Source organism: Fundulus heteroclitus, chromosome 6 (genome assembly GCF_011125445.2).
Source record: "Fundulus heteroclitus isolate FHET01 chromosome 6, MU-UCD_Fhet_4.1, whole genome shotgun sequence".
NCBI classification, from domain to species: Eukaryota; Metazoa; Chordata; class Actinopteri; order Cyprinodontiformes; family Fundulidae; genus Fundulus; species Fundulus heteroclitus.
The window spans coordinates 29,259,131-29,271,286 of record NC_046366.1 but is presented as its reverse complement, the minus strand read 5'-3'; the positions used below and the strand labels follow the sequence as shown (position 1 = coordinate 29,271,286).

Sequence of the window (12,156 nt, the reverse complement as noted above, 5' to 3'; positions counted from 1 at the left end):
CCCTTTTACTTTCAGTGTAAAAATATGCTGTGATTTACTGCATCAGACGGATTTTATTGAAGTTTGATTTCCAGAACTGATAACAAAGATGTGAGAAAATAGCTGCAAAATGACAGAAATGCTGAAAACAGAAACTCCTTCAATGTAGCAGCTTCCGTCTGGACAAGACATCCTTCTGTGACCTTTAAAGGGTTAAAAAATGATTCACTGACTCTCACACTAAGTGTTGCTTTATGCATCATACGGCTCTTTTCCTGAAAGGTTCGCTTCTTTACTTTCAGTCCCATATTCCCCAGCTCTGGGATAACCGTGTGGTCCTCTGAGGACCCGCAGCATCCATTTTCATTACTCACCCCATGCCGGCTCTTTGCCCTTTAAAGCATCAGAGCGGCCATTCATGAGCTCCCTTTATAGCTGCCCGGAGAGACCGTCCACCCCTTCATCCTTTCTTCGAGGCCTTTCTCAAACAGAACCAGAGGGGTGCCAACTCGGTATCACCAGGCCTGTCAATCTGCGTCTGTTGAAGCCTAAATCCACTGCAGACACTTTACCAAAATGAGAATATTTCACGTAAAAATGTAAAATTCAAAGATAGGAATTTGTTAAATTCACACGCTTCGTTAGATTATTAAATTAAATTTATTAAAATTGTTAAATTAGCTGTTTTACTTTGTGTTAATGCAAAAACACTGGTCTGGAGTAATGTAGGTGACGGTTGTAACTCTTCTGCATATTTCTTCCACTCTTCAGAAAAGGGATAAAACATTATGTTCTGGCAGAAACCAATTACAACATACTGTGTGAGCACAGCGCTTAATTTACCTACTCCCACAAGACAGAGTTTCCACTTACTTAAAGGGAAGTTACAATGAAATAATACTGCAGGCCTACTACCTCCTCATGGCGAAATTCAGGGAAAAACTTTTGTTGTACGTCGGGTTTCAGGTACACATTCTGTCTCAGTAAAACATTCAAACAATAGGGGAGAAGAGACTATTTTTGGTAAATAGGTAAATATTTTACCTAAAACTGTGTCGTTTTAAGTTAATTTGTTTATCAAAGTGGATTGAAACGTAATATGGAAAGTATGGTTTTAATCAGAAAACCTTAACAGCTACACAGCTCCATCCTAAGAGTTTAAAATAAAGATTAATATTTCTATTAAAGAGGGATTTTATGGCCTAAATTTCTATCCTGTTGTTACTCTTGCTGATGCAGCAGACACACACTGGGCTAAATAATGACCACAGAAAATATTCAAATATTTGTCAAAGATTTAATCAACAGACCAAAATTAACAGATCCTATTTAGATAGAAAATATGAATTCCTGGATTTAGATAAGGTTTGATTCTTGTCCTTATTTTGTTTCACATGAATTAAACATTGCACAGAGGTGCAATTTGTGGCACTGTGGCCTTGCAGCAAGAAGGTGCCGGGTTTGAATCCAGGCCTGGGGTTTTTCTGCATGACGTTTGATTGCTCTCCCTGTGCGCGTGTGGGTTCTCTCAGGGTACTCCGCCTTCCTCTCACAGTTCAAAAACATTGAACTGTGAGAGGAAGGTGTGAATGTGTGCGTACATGGTGGTTTGTCCCGTGTGTCTTCCTGTGATGGACTGGCAACCTGTCTGAGTCTGATCTGAGCTGTTTATCTGGAAATTAATCCAGGGAATAATCAATCCATTCAAGACATTTACTCAGACAAACAAGGTGGGTTTTGGACCAAATTCAGTTTAAAATAAAATATGTGATATGAAGTCATGTGGCTTCTTTTGTAGACCAAAAAGTTAAGAAAAGAAACAGTCTTGCTCTTAGATATTTACCCCATGAATTCCCATTTGTAGATGCAGTATGTTTGTTTGGAAGAGTGATGGTAAGCTCCTGCAGAGCCTGCCGACACACCTGAGATCAGAAATTGTGTTGCTGTTACAAAGACATTCTGAATGATGGATGCTGATGATGGGGGGGCTCAGATTGTTTATGCCCACAGATGGAGATGCCGGATGGATACAGATCTACTGAGAAGCAAAAGGAGCAAAGCTAAATCTAATAAAGAAAAAACAACTCCTGATAATGCAGCCTTTATTTAGTTGTTTTCTGTTTGTTTAGCAGCAGCAGCAGCATTGAAACCAATTTGAATTTGCTTTGTGACTTCTTATCTGTTTTTTTGCAGAAAGGTATGTAGATAGCGCTCCAGTGAAACTTATTTATTTATTTAAAAGGAGGAACAAAAACAAACAGCCAGAAGCGTACTGAAACGCCGCTGTTAAATTGTTTATCTTTTTAATTTTCAGCGAGTGCATTCAGCAAAACATCCCTAAAAAGGTAGTCGTTGAGGTGAGGGTGACGTCGGCTCTTTCACGCACCTCATTAAGTCGGATTGTTTTATTATTTTTTTTTAAGGAGCCTTTCTTTGATTCCTGGGCCGTTATAAAAATACCTTACCGACTCGGCCAATGAGCAAAGCAAAAATAACCAAGCATGCCGTTTATCTTCCTCCTCTCGTGTGATGTGAGGAAAAGATGTATTTTAAGGATTAACAACCTCTCAAAACAAAGACACTGTTGGTAGTATGCTACTCTCCACATCAGCAGCCCTAATGTGAGAGAAATGCATGCTTGTGTGCCGGGTTCCTATGGAAACTGAAACTTTAACTGGAAACAGTGGTATGCACCTCTGCAGACGCCATTCAGGCTATTTTTGTCCGTGGCAGTGTGTCAGATCAGATGCAGACTGTGGAGTGTTCATTGCATAAATTTCATGTAAATGCATAAAACAGGAAGAAAACAAGTGACACCGCATGAATAGCGATGAACCACTCTGCAGGGCGGGCTTTTTTGTGAAAGAAAGTTTCCTGTTCCGTTGAACTGGATGAACAGGTGTCAGGGCCAGCCTCCTGCGCTGTCTGCATAGGTAACTATTCCTGTTTACACCACAGGGTTTCCTGGTGAAGAAGAAAAACAGTTTGGTTGCGTTTGGACTGTTCATTTACACAACAACGGCAAATTATTATCTGATTCAAACTCCAGAAGAGTTTGAATCAAGGGAATCCCTGGCTCATGCGCTGTATGACAGAGACCCCTTCCTTGGTGCGTTCCCCTGTACGAGGTGGAAATTTCACACGCACAGAATAGTTTTAATTCCTTTTCTTAGAGATTATGAGATTACAGAGACTGGACTGCATAGTTGGTTGCCATGAAAATTACAGATAAACGGACTGTGGAGGTACAGAGTCTGACATACCTGGATTGGACAGAATGACTGATTAGGGGAAAATGTGTCAGCAAGGACACGTATGCATTATAGCATGATCTTCTCCACCAATGTGATGAACAGAACACCGATATCATGCTGGGCACATCCTATTTAATGTCTGTGTGAGAGAATGAACGGCGCTCTGGCACCTGTTGCGTTGGGTTGTTGTGAGAACCCTTAGACTTGTACTTAGACAAACTTTATTGTCATTTCGTATGCACAGAGTGCGTACAGAACTAAATTTTGTTTGCACACAGCTTGAGAATTTCAGTGAATTGCAGTGGATTTCAGAATAAAGTAACTTTGCAGAATAGTTACAGGATAACTTTGCATTGTCTCTGTACTGAATTGTGCTATATAAATAAATTTGCCTTGCCTTGCCTTGCCTAAAGTGCAGCAGTGATTTCACAGTACAGCAATTGAAATGTGAACAACGCAGGACTCATGTGGTACAGAGTCCAGTTATAGCTTCAGTAGTTCAACAGTCTGATGGCAGCAAGGAAAAAGCTTTTACAGAACCTGATGGACCTGCAGCGGATGCTGCGGAACCTCTTCCCAGAAGGTAGCAGGGAGAACAGTCCATTGTGGGGGTGTGAGGGGTCCCTGATGATGTTACGGGCTCGGGACACACAGCGCTGTGATGAGATGTCCTTAATGGAGGGAAGAGGAGCCCCAATGATCCCTTCTGTCCTCACCACTCTCCTCACGTTCTTCCAGTCGGCGGCACTACAGCCTCCACACCACACAGAGAGACAGCTGGTCAGAATGCTCTCTATGGTGCTTCTGTAGAAGGTCTTGAGGATGGCGGGGGCAGGCGGGTTCTCCTCATCCTCCGCAGGAAGTACAGTCTTTTCTGTGCCTTCTTCAGAAAAGGCCCAGAAAACCCTGTACTGAAGCTGTAAACATCGCCTCTGCCTTTTAGATTAAATATGGTAAAATATAGCTACGGTTTCAAGAGTCTTTTTATTACTATAGAAGTCTACAATAGAAACACCACATTATCAGATAAAAGAACCTGGGGTGATCGCAAACAGGTTCTTTTAGCTTATGTATTATCTTTCGGTCAGTTTTGCAAAAGTGACATTAATTGCCATTTTTATTGTATATTTTACTTATGCAACTATAAGAAGGATTCTTTTCGGCATTCCACTTGTACTACAACCGTGTCATTTCTAGAAAGAAAAGCTGGAGATTTCTCTGCCATGAGCTCTAGTTTTTAGGCCAGTCTTTAAAAATGACGGGAAGGGGCACAGTTTATAACTTTACCATCTTCAACCCTGACAGAGACGTGTTCTTTACTTTTGTATGAACCTCACCTTAAACATGTTGACATTTTGACCTGACCGCTCCATGTTTCATGATGGAATGATGTTGGCCTCTGGAGCGGCTCTCTCTGCTTTACTTGGGGGAACTATTCAGCTCACAGATTATAGCCATCATGCATGGATGAAGACTTTTCCCAGCAGTGGAGAATTGGCTTTTCACACATGATTTATCTCTGTGCAGATCTGCACTCCAGACCTTGTGGTTTTCCTGGCCTGCACCAACAGCCGCTTGAAGGAGAGGCTGCAGAAAAGGGCGGAGCAACAGGGACGACCCGACGACAACCCAAAGGCCATTGACCGTCGCCTGACCAACTTCAAACAGAACACCATTCCTCTGGTCAAGTACTTCCAGGAACGGGGCCTGATTGTCACGGTGAGGCTGCTGTTAACCACATCTATACATTCAAAAATATGTTTATTTATTTATTTTCCTTAGCCATGTTCATTAGTCCCTGCTTTTTAAGAACATTGTTGTTCATGAGACAGAAATTGACGACTTGGAGTTCAAGATTTCTAAAACAAGAAGGTTTGCAGTCCGTCTCGCAATGTGTTGTTGTTGTTTTTTTAGTTGTGTTCAAATTTTTGTGTTTTAAAAGAAATCAAATTAAACTTTTATCTCCATACAGTCAAATGCAAAGGGAAAATGAACATTTTATTCCAAATAGGAAAACTTTTGTAATGTAGATTGTAAAATGTGAGGAGAAGCCAGTATTTGGCTGCATTTTCCTCATAAAGTCAAAGATTTACTGTTTAAGGATATGGCTTTGCTGTGGCTCTCTGAACTAATATTTCATTCTTTTCATCTGAACTTTATAGTGGTTGTCTCATTGAGATCAATGATCTCTTTTAAAAGAGACTTGTTTTGATAAAAAAAAGAAGTTACAAACAGTAACAGTAAATAACTAAGATATTCCACTCAAAAATAAATAAAGTAATACAATTCAGGTATTTAATGTATTCAAACAAGCAGTGGTCTGAAATAAAAAAAAAAGTAAAAGCATTAATTGTGAATAATTACATTTCATGAAATGGTAATACTTGACAATAAGTTTTTCAGTTAGATGAAATGAGCGTATATGTGGATATGTTATAGATTATTTGATTAATTTGACCTTTTTTTTCATTTGAACAACAATGAACAATCATGATATTTTTTATTGTTTTTGTCACTGTACTGTGTTGTTTTGTGTGGCTTACATTATGTTTCTTAATATGCGCCGCCCATTTTTTTGGTAAACAGATTAAAATAGGAAACAACGCTTTCTGGTCTCAAATATATGCATAGATCCATCTATTTAAACATAAACACTTTAATAGACACTTAAAATGTATGTTGTGTGTGTACGAGTAGGGCCCATCACCTTGGAAGTGGTGATTTAATCAACATAAAATCTATATTTTGGAGCAATGGGGGTTTAATTCACCATGTTTTAGTTATTTCACGTAAATTCTACCTTCAAGATAGTGATAATGACGGCACTAATGAATCAGCCTCAGTAGAATATAAATGTCTGCATCTACGTAATCTCCAGGCAGATTTAGACGATATTTGACTCATCTGACGCCTATCTGATTAAAACGTCATCGACATTAGGGGGAACAGTCTGAGCACAAATGCCAGCTGGAAATTAGAAAACCCGCGTAATTGTTTATCAGACGCGCGGCTGTTTGGCAGAACAGGTCCGTGTTGTCATTCTGTCTGAGGAGAAGGGTGCGACCAATCGCTGCATTTCAGTAACACAGCCAAAAACGTAACGCGTCTTCTCTTACACGCGACCGGACAAACGACAGAAGGGAACGCGTGAGGAAGTTGTCTGAGCGGCGGGTCGGTTCTGAAGCACATCGACCCACTCTCCAAATGTGCCCGCTGATTGCTAATAGGAGACGTTGGCTTCTGCAACACAGAGGCCAGTCACATCGATCTGCCTGCGTCTCAGGGCGGCCTTCTCTTCCTCGGTTCTCAGGGAATAACGAACAACTCCTCCAACTTTGCTACTGAGGAAAAACAGACGTGACTTGCTTGTTTGTAGTTAAAGGTTTTGAGTCAAAGTGTGCATTAAAATCTACGGTGGATGCGGCACTACGTTTGCGACAGTGACTCCCAACAGCTAAAAATCTAAGAAATATTAAATATGTATGCTTGATAAAATGTGAAATTAAAAAAAATCCATCCATGGATGGATGGATGGGAAAATAATCCATTAAATGGGGAAAAAAAATCAATTTTAATCCAATTTAGTTTATTTATATAGTGCCAATTCTCGACGCACACTTCTTCCAGACAGATCCGTTTAAAATTTTTCTATCTGGGGAATCCGAGCAGATTGCATCGAGTCACTGACTCGCAGCATTCACTCCTCCTGGATGAGAGCGTAGCCACAGTGGACCGTTGCTTGCAATGTGCAGCAATCACTTATGACGAGCATTCAGTGAGAAGAAAAACATCCGTGTTAACAGGAAGAAACCTCCAGCAGAACCAGGCTCGGTGTGACCATCTGCCATTTTGAATAAAAGATTTTGTTTGACTTGAGAAGTTGTCACAAGAAATCTCAAGAAGTTGAAATGTTTTTGCTCTGCTTGTGATAACTTTGAGCTTCCTTAAAACAAGCTTGAACAACCAGACTGGAAGAACTACTGGGATCAGGGGTATTTAACATCTATCTGCAGGATGAAGGACGTCTTATAGTTTTTAAATGTTACCTTTGGACTTCTCCAACCTGCTGTGCTCTGGTGGAGCTGCCATTGGTTGTCAATATCTTGGCTGTGGCGCACAGGTTTCTGCATGCAAACACAACATATCAATACAGGTTCTAAACTAAAACTGTCTGCTTTGTAATATAACAAGGAAAGGAACTCTAGCGCTTCACACAGTTCTGGATACTTGGTAAATATGTTGGAGAAATGGGGCTCAGCTGATCGGATCCAAAGTTTTTTTTTCCCCCCACTCTGACGCTTGAAGGCCCTCTTGACATCATCCTCTTTGATCTAAAGTGCAGGCAGAGGTGGAGAGGAGGGTGTTAAAGTGTTGTTGGTGTGTGTGTGTGTGTGTGTGTGTGTGTGTGTGTGTGTGTGTGTTAATGGGGGGGGGGTCTCTTTGTGTGGGAGAGAGGTGTGAAACTCTGACAATCAAACTGAATCTAATAGTTGTTTGATCCAAGTTACGCTTCACCTCTAATGTTTGGTGGCAGGTGTTTCACATGAAACTAGTCATGCAACAAACCACTGACCAATGCGGCGTTTTGTGGCACATATGCATGGATGTTATTGGTTGTTGGTTTACTTCCCTGACCTGGCTGGCGTTACCCTGAGAAAGAAACCGGCACCGTATTTGCTCCCCAGCGACTGTAATCATAGCGGAGAAGGATTTGCCTTGAATGGTTTGCAGAATAGCATGAAATGTAGTTAATTTAAGATGGCAGAATCCACTTTTAAACTCGAAAAAGTATCTGTTTGACAGCAGTTAGATGGTTCAGGAAGTCATCTTCTTCAAATCCCACATGCCCCTAAAGAGTCTGATCAGTTCGTTTAAAAAAAGCAAACTTTGCACCATTTAAAGGCTTTCTATGTTACATACCAGGGGTCAGCAACCTTTACAACCCAAGGAGCCATACTTTGTTTAGAGTTACAAAGGCTAAGTGAGCCTCCAAAACCTAGTTACCAGTTTTTACAGCAAGAAATATGTTTAGATTTTTAAATAAAAACTGGAAAAAAACACAGTTTTATAAGCTTATTAAATAAAGAAAAGCAATGGATTCTTACATACACAGCAAAAAGGGAAAAATTTCTTTAAATGATTGTACTTGGCCTTGATTTGAGCAGGAGAGTTAAAATGATCTCCCAGTGGAAATAGATTTTTGCACTTAAAATAGGAACAACTCATCTCCATCATCTAATGTCAAGTGCAGATACCTAATTATCTTATTTTAGGGGTCAAAATACACATTCCATTGGCAGATAATCTTATTTTCCTGCTAAGTTTGAAGACAAATGCACTGAATATTATCTAATTTTGGTTTCCTTTTTGCAGTGTAAGAGAATGAATCCATTTTCTTTAATGTAACATTCAAGTTTATTTCATAGAAACGACACCAAAAAACGCACGAAATATGACAACTTTGTCATTCTGTACGTACAGAGTGCATACAGAACGAAATTTCAACCAGAAGACCAAAAAAAAATTTACCCAACAAAAAATATTCCTTACATTATTGGTGTAAAAAACACCATTCCTTTATTACCTATTGATTTAAAAACATTGCTCAATCTTTATTATATATTGGGGGGGACAGGAGAGCCACTTGGAGCTCCTGAGCCACAGGTTGCAGACCTCCGTTATATACCGTATATATTTTTTGGAGTCTCTTATTTCTTCACCAGTTTTGAATCAGATTTCAATTCCCAGTGCTTTCCATTCTTCTACTCTTCGGTTTTCTGAACTCAATCTTTACGTTTCTATCATTCTAGACCAGCATAATAACCCCTTTTGTCAAGAAGCCGTTTCATTCACCAACCCTGCATTTCTCTGCACTTAGGAGCGAAGCCACGTTGGTTTTAGTATTCATGAAGATTTAAGTTAGTTCTTGTGGTCCCCGCTGCTTGTGTCGTCTATAAAGGACTGAAAATATCTGTGTGACATGAGAAAAACTTTTAAGATGTCACAGGATGGGAGGTTCGAGTAGCTGTGATGCTTTTATTGAGTCTCACAGAAGAGACGGTGAAAGCAAAGAAACTGGAAACACAGACGACAACAACAACAAGAATCTTGGTGTTTTTGTCTTGCAGTTGTGTTTGTGCTGAGGGAGGATAAAGAAGGGCACGCGGTGGGTGGTATGATTAACAAAGAAGGAGCAGGTGTGAGAGCTAAACGGGACAACCCACAGACCAGAGTGAGGAAAACAAGAAAACAGAACAAGACACAAACAAACACGATATTTGGGAACATAAAACTCAACATAAAATCTATATATCCTCACAAAATAATGTTTAGAGCATGTTTTAGTACCGGGTGTGAAGGTCTAAGCCTGATATACAGAGGATTCCAATAAATATTCATACCCCTTTAACTTTTTCACATTTTGTAACATTAAAAATGAAACACAAACGTTGACATAACAGCAAACAGGCTTAAATGGAAGTCTTTGTCAATTCTGGTGGTTTGCACTTGAGTCCTGGATGGGTGTCGAAACGTTTTCAGAGAAAACGAGAGCGAAGGTCTGGTTGCCTCCAGTTTAAGTCTGGTTGCTGTTGCGAAACTTAGATTCTCAATGAAATCCATCAGTGTGATTGACCAACACAAAGAAATTTATGGAAATCATATCTGAAGTTAGGAAACTGTACACATTTCCTTTATCTAGGCAAACATCTGAAAGCCTTTTTCTTTTGCACCTACAATAATTGTATCTTTTTTACTTTGTTTCAGTTCTATATTTAGTTTATTGCTGAGCATATAAAAGGAAAATAATTCACAGTAAATCATTTTTGCATTTTTATTTTAAAGAAAAAAGGCGTCTGCATTTGGTATTCTGAACAGTATCTGTCAAAAAGGGAACTAAAACTAAGTACATTTTGTTGAAATGAGTCCATTTGTCCTTGATTTGAGCACATAAGTAAGATTATCTGCCTATGGAATGAGTATTTTGACCCCTAAAACAAGATAATTACATATCCTGCACTTGAAATAAGAAGATGGAGATGAGTTGTTCCTATTTTAAGTGCAAAAACCTTATTCCACTGGCAGATCATCTTATTTCCTCTCTCAAACCAAGGGCAAATACACTGATTTCAAGAACAGAACATTTTCCTTTTTATTAGGTCCCTTTTTGCCGTGTACCAGGACCATCCACATGCTGTGTGACGTATTCACGTCAAAACACCTTGTTCCGCTCCCATGACAGAAATGTCCTTAATCCCAGCTCTGCGATTAGCATTTTTTGAGACCCTATCGATGGCTTTCCCCTCCTGGTAACTGCTGTGGCCACTTTCATTGTGGTAGCATCACTTGTCTTCATGCTCAGTCTCTCTCTGGCTCAAATGTTCTCTGCAATCCCTTCCAGATGCTTATCAAATCAAAAATATTAAAATATTCCACAATTTGTGTGGAACGACCAATGTCAAGTGTTTAAAAGTAGAAGGTTTTTTACCTTGTTATTTGCCTCAGGTGCTTTTGTGAAGCAAGTGAACATGCAGGTTGAAGGTTTGCACGTTTACAACCAAGAGATTACCTCTGCGCGCCTTCAGATTTCAAAGGAAATGGAAAATCTCACATTTTAGCATGAATAATAGTGTTTTAACTTGACCTTATTAAACAGGTTAAACTGAAATTTAAATAATTTCCTGCAACTACTTTTTTTTTTACATCTTTCCAAAACCTTTGTGCTGTTTCCAGAGGAGTCCACTTGCAGCAATTTGCATCTCTTTAATAATGAAACATTCCCTTTTATGTTGCTTTTAAACTGTCCTATAAAGAATAACCTATTCCCTCACAAATTACCATTTCATTTTTATCTCTTGTAGTACATTTAATTCTTGCTGTTGTCCCAGACAAAATGAGTGACATAATTCATGTTTTAGATTTTCTGTACTTAAATAAATACAAATCCATAGAATTAGTTTCTTATGCATGTAAATAACCTTTAAATCTTTCAAACATTAAAAAACTTCTGTCAAGGGAATTAAACAGTTCACATTCTTACTACACAATCACTAACAATAACATAATAAAAGTTGCTTTATTTAGTGGTTAAATGGCTAAATATTAAATTTTCTTTGACAAGTGAGTTATTTTTTCTTTTTATCTTTTTTAAATTTTAGGCAGTTTGTGGTAAAAAAACAACAACTTTGAATTTAGCGTGACCACACTGCAAAAAGGGAGCTAAAAGTAAGTCAAGATTTCTAGAAATTGATTTTCCTTGATTTTAGCAGGCAAATAAGATAATCTGCCAATGGATTGAGATTTTTGCACTTAAAATAGGAACAACTCATCTTCGTTATCTTTTTTCAAGTGCAGTATATCTAATTATCTTATTTTAGGGGTCAAAATACTCATTCCATTGGCAGATCATCCTTTTTACCTGCTCAAATGGGAGGGCAAATGGATTCATTTCAAGAAAAGTTTACTTATTTTTAGTTCCATTTTTGCACTGCAAAAAACATCGATTCAGTGTAAAACAAAATTGTTGCATCTTTGAGAAAACATTTAACATGTTTTAATAAATGAGGAAGCAAAAGTGATGACGCTCCCAAGGCTACAACAAGAACAATGGATTGGATGTTTTACAGAAACCTTTGCAGAAACAGAAAGTCAATGTTTGTATGCAACTTGGTTGGTTTATTTATGGTCCTTTAACTCACCTTGAACCTGATCTTCCTCTAATTGCACAGTTGGCATTCACAAACCCTTCACAATAATCATCTCTGGTATGTAGAACATCAAAAAAAAAAAAAAAAAAACATGATTGTCTAAACTGTAACTGTTTGTAAAAGCAACATTTGAAGAGGGCTCCTTCATGTAATAAGCCACAGTGAGGCGAAACAGCAGAAAAGAAGAACTGTAAGTAATTTACAAGCTGGTTCTTACG

The 12,156-nt window shown here is 38.8% G+C and overlaps 1 protein-coding gene across 1 annotated transcript in view; it reads left to right on the top strand.

The window, feature by feature from the left end:
* ak5 (adenylate kinase 5) overlaps nt 1-12,156 on the top strand; it is a 127,422-nt gene that overhangs the window by 40,321 nt on the left and 74,945 nt on the right. The window contains exon 6 of the mRNA XM_012853030.3: nt 4,761-4,952. Within this exon, the coding sequence (XP_012708484.2) occupies nt 4,761-4,952 (192 nt within the window). The remainder of the gene's footprint in view (nt 1-4,760; nt 4,953-12,156) is intronic.